We start from the raw sequence: 4640 nt of genomic DNA on the forward strand, positions 1-4640 counted from the left end.
AAAAAATCAATAAAATATTTAAAAAGCACATTATGAAAATAACCATGTCAAAGACTATACACAAAGAGAACACACTAATGTTTTCACTTGTTTTTGTTTTATTTTTTTTGTATAAGGGAATAATTTTAGAATGATTTTCTACAACATAGAAGATAAAATATGTGGAAATCAATACTAAAAGCTACAGTGTTCCTACTAAGTGTTCGGCATTGTATTAGATGATGGGTATTGTATTAAATGCATTGTTGTAGATGTTCTAAGACAAACTAGTCCTTACCTTCTCAGAGCTGATAATCATGGAGAGAAATAAGACATTTTCACAAATATCAAAACTATAAATCATTTGGGAAGTGCAAGAAAGGTAAAAAATAAGAAAAAATATTTATGAGAACAAAAAATAATGCAAGTGAATACTTTCTGCTGAGACCTTTAGGAAGGCTTTGCAGACAGGTGGCATTTAAACTGGATAGAATTTCAACAGAATGGACAGGTGAGGTTAGAATGATTCAGGAAAAGAAAAACTGTGAACAAAGGCATGGAAACAGCAAGTGGTCTAGGTGGCAGTGAGAGAGAAGGCATGTATATACTGGTTACATTGTGGGTCACATTGAGGAGGGTGCACATATTTTAGGGATATTGACAGCATGTCAAGGGAGGAAGAGTAAGAAAGAGGGAGAGGTCTCAGAGGACATGAAGACCTATCCACCGAGGAGCCATTCCACAGAAACCAGGTAGAGTTGGTTTCTGGTTCACTGATAGAGTCGAGGAGGGTAGTGGAAAAAAGAAATAAAGAAAAGAACAATGATCAAGTATGCCATTCTCTCCTCTTTTTTGTGTGTTTTGTTTTTGTTAATCCTCACCTGAGGATATTTTTGCATTGATTTTTAGAAGAGAGGAAGGGAGGGAGGGGGAGCGAGAGAGAGAGAAACATCGATGTGAAAGAGACACATCCATCAGCTGCCTCCTGCACGTGCCCCAACTGCGCCCAGGGTTGGAACCTGCAACCCAGGTACATGCCCTTGACCGGAATCGAACCTGAGATCTGCTGATACACGGCCCGACGCTCTAACCACTGAGCATGCCAGCTAGGGCTTAATATCTTGTTTTGAGAGCACAAGGCAATTCCGTGAGTAAAGGACATATGGGCGCTCATATGCCAAAAAATGCACCTCAACCCTTACCTCCCACCAGACGCAAACAGGAATTTGAAATGGATCCCAGGCCTTTGCCCAAGAGCTAAAACTATACAATCCTGGAAGCACACAGGAGGAAACCTTAGCGACCATGAGCTGATGCCTCAGATAGGACAGAAAAACCACCAACTACTAAGGAAAAAAATTCAACAAGCTGGAGTTCAAAACATTGTAAAATGTTGCTTTTTTTTAAAAAGATTATTCCCGCCCTGACCGGTTTGGCTCAGTGGATAGAGCATCAGCCTGGGGACTCAGGGGTCCCGGGTTCGATTCCGGTCGGGGGCATGTACCTTGGTTGCGGGCGCATCCCCAGTGGGGGATGTGCGGGAGGCAGCTGATCGATGTTTCTCTCTCATCGATGTTTCTGGCTCTCTGTCCCTCTCCCTTCCTCTCTGTGGGAACTCAATAAAACATATTTAAAAAAAAAAGATTATTCCCATTTAAAAAAAATTGATTTTACCAGGGCGGGGAGCCTTCAACCCAGGTATGTGCCCTTCACCGGAATGGAACCCGGGACCCTTCAGTCCATAGGCAGACACTTCTATCCACTGAGCCAAACTGGCTAGGGCTTCTTTTCCTTTTATTTGTTGTTAATCCTCACCTGAGGATATTATTTCCATTGATTTTTAGAGACAGTGGAAGGGAGGGAGGGGGGAGAGAGAGTGTGAGAGAGATATCGATTAGTTGCCTCCCACCCAAACCCGCCGGACCATGATGTAGGGCCCGAACCTGCAACCCAGGTACCTGCCCTTGACGGAAATCGAACCCGAGACCCTGAGCCACCCACCCCAGCCAGGGCCAGCAGGATCCTGTTTCTATGAAAGGTCGGGAAGGTGAATCCCTAGACACTGCAAGCAGATGAGTGGGTGTGCCCCTCACCAGATGGAGTAGCTGTGGCAGAAGTCCAGCGCCGACACGATCTGGCGGAAGAACTTCCGGGCCTCCTTGGGGGTCAGTCTCCCCTTCTTTACCAGGTAGTCGAACAGCTCACCTCCAGAGACATGCTCCAGAACCAGGTACCTGCGGGACACGGAGGGGGCGGAGGGCTGGAGGGGGCATGCGGAGAACCAAAGAGCCTGGTCCCCTCAATCCCACTGGCCCCTGCAGGCAGAGAACCCCAATTCCCATGGGTCCCTGGAAGGAGGAGGAGACTCCAATTCCCATGGGTCCCTGGGAGGAAGGGCTTCCAAGTCCCATCAACCCTTGGTAGAGACTCCAATTCCCATCAGCCACTGAGAGGAAGAGACCCTAGTTCCCATCAGCCTTTGGGAAACCAAAATTCAATTGCCATCAACCCAGGGCAGCAGACACGCCTATGTCAACGTCAGGAGTATTATCACTTTGACTCTTAGTTGTTTCAGGAGATAAGGCAACTGGGTTAGAACCTGGAGGGCGGAGACCCCCCCAATTATGATAGGATTCTGGGAAATAAAGACCCCTCCACGGCCATAAACTCATTAGTCCCTGGAAAGCCATGCCTCTTACTCCCGGAGACTCTAGGATGAAGAAACGCAAATTCTCACTAATTCTTGGCAATAAGGATGGATCGCAGGGTGCACCAATCTAAGTCAACTTCTGCGAAGAAAAAGACTACAACTCCCATCAGCCCCAGGGAGGTGGAAAAAAAAACCTCCCAACTCCCCTAAGGCTCACAGTGGTTCTCAACCTGTGGGTCGCGACCCCTGAAAATACATCCTGCATATCAGATATTTACATGACGGTTCATAACAGTAGCAAAATTACAGTTATGAAGTAGCAACGAAAATAATTTTATTGGGGGTCACCACAACACGAGGAACTGTATTAAAGGGTCCCAGCATTAAGAAGGTTGAGAACCACTGCCCAGAACCACCAGCCACCTGGATTCTAAAGACTCCAAATCCCATGAGGCGCTGGGAGGTTAAAACTCTAACTCCCATCAGCCCCTGGAAAACAAAAGCTCAATTTCTAAGACCCCTTGGGAGGCTGAGCGTCCTCTGGGAAGCCGAACTCCCATTGAGTGGGAGGGATGATAGCACCTGCCGCCACAGCAACACCTGGGGCAGCCGAGGACTACAATTCCCATGAGCCTCTGGGGCCACGGCAGCCTCCTGCCTGGGAAACCCACCCCCCAGCATCTGATGGGTGTGGGGGCCAGTTCCTCCTGGACACTGTGTGGCGGGGTCAGCGGGGCTGTCCTCTCCCCTGCAGCCCAGCTGTCCCTTGGGTCACCAGAGTCCAGACAAAGGCCTATTGTCTGAAGCCTGGACAGCTGGACCCCACCCCCAGCCTTCCTGGGGGGTTGGGGGTGGTAATTGACTTTGAAATAGGGACTCAGAACTCCCAAGGAGTCCCATTGTTGGGGTGTCCACTCATAGCACTTAAGAGTCACATTGGGGGGCAGAGGGGGCCTCCAAAGCTACAGAGTGGGGGTTTGGGAGGAGGCAGGAGTCCCTGGGCCCCACGGCCTTAGCAATTGGGGGGATCTGCTCTTAGCTGGGGGATCCAGATTACCCAGTCAGTACAGTGTGCCCTGCAGTTCAGGAGGGCCGGGGTCGGGGTGGCGTGCAAGGGGGCTGGGGCGGCCTCTGCCCCCCCCACTCAGGGCTCAGGCTTGGCAGTCCTGTCTACCCCCAGCATCAAGCCAGGTCAGTGTGGGGACAGTCAGGGCTATGCGTGTGCAGGGGGGTGTCCCTGTGTGTTAGGGAACGGACCGGGCCTTCGGCGGCCCAGCCCAGCCCGGAGACCTCGAGTTTCCCCCAGGCCCCTCCAGGCCTTGTTTCCGGAGAGGTGCCACCCTAGGAACTGGGGGAGGCGCGTGGGGGGCTGGGTGTCTATAAATACCTACAAATATTTCTTGTTCTCGTAGACGTCGTGCAGCTTGAGGACGTGTGGGTGTTCGATGAGCTTCAGGATGGCGATCTCCCGCTCCACCTGGGGGGGAGGGGTGGCGATGGTGACAGAGGAATGGAGGTCAGAACAGCCCGTGTCCCTCGCCCATGTTCCCAAAGAGTCCCCCCCACACACACACACACACCTTCATCAGCACCGATTCTGACAGCTTCTCCCGGTTCACGATCTTGATGGCGACCTTCTGGCCTGTGATGCAGTGGACGCCCAGCTTAACCAGCCCTGGGGAGCGGAATTGAAAATGTGGGTGCTGCCCTGGCCCGTGTGGCCCAGTGGATAGAGCGTCGGCCTGCGGACTGAAGGCTTCCAGGTTCTATTCCCGTCAAGGGCACATGCCCCAGTTGCAGGCTCGATCCCCAGTAGGGGGCGTGCAGGAGGCAGCCGATCAATGATTCTCTCTGCTCATTGATGTTTCCATCTCTCCCTCTCCCTCTCCCTCTCCTTCTCTGAAATCAATAAAAAACATATTTTAAAAAAGAAAGAAAAAGTGGGTGTTGTTCTATAGCAACTACCCCGCTTTGGCTCCTAAGCCACCCCCCCCCCCCCCCCCCCCCCCCC

General features: G+C 51.1%; 1 protein-coding gene across 1 annotated transcript in view; it reads right to left on the reverse strand.

Moving 5' to 3' along the window:
- Positions 1-4640, reverse strand: part of BRSK1 (BR serine/threonine kinase 1) — a 16296-nt gene that overhangs the window by 10644 nt on the left and 1012 nt on the right. Inside the window, exons 2-4 of the mRNA XM_014537331.1 lie at positions 4210-4395; positions 4021-4106; positions 2073-2213 (exon numbers count right to left, since the gene is read on the reverse strand). Coding sequence (XP_014392817.1) covers positions 2073-2213; positions 4021-4106; positions 4210-4395 — 413 coding nt within the window. The remainder of the gene's footprint in view (positions 1-2072; positions 2214-4020; positions 4107-4209; positions 4396-4640) is intronic.

Source organism: Myotis brandtii, unplaced genomic scaffold (genome assembly GCF_000412655.1).
Source record: "Myotis brandtii unplaced genomic scaffold, ASM41265v1 scaffold1763, whole genome shotgun sequence".
Classification (NCBI taxonomy): Eukaryota; Metazoa; Chordata; class Mammalia; order Chiroptera; family Vespertilionidae; genus Myotis; species Myotis brandtii.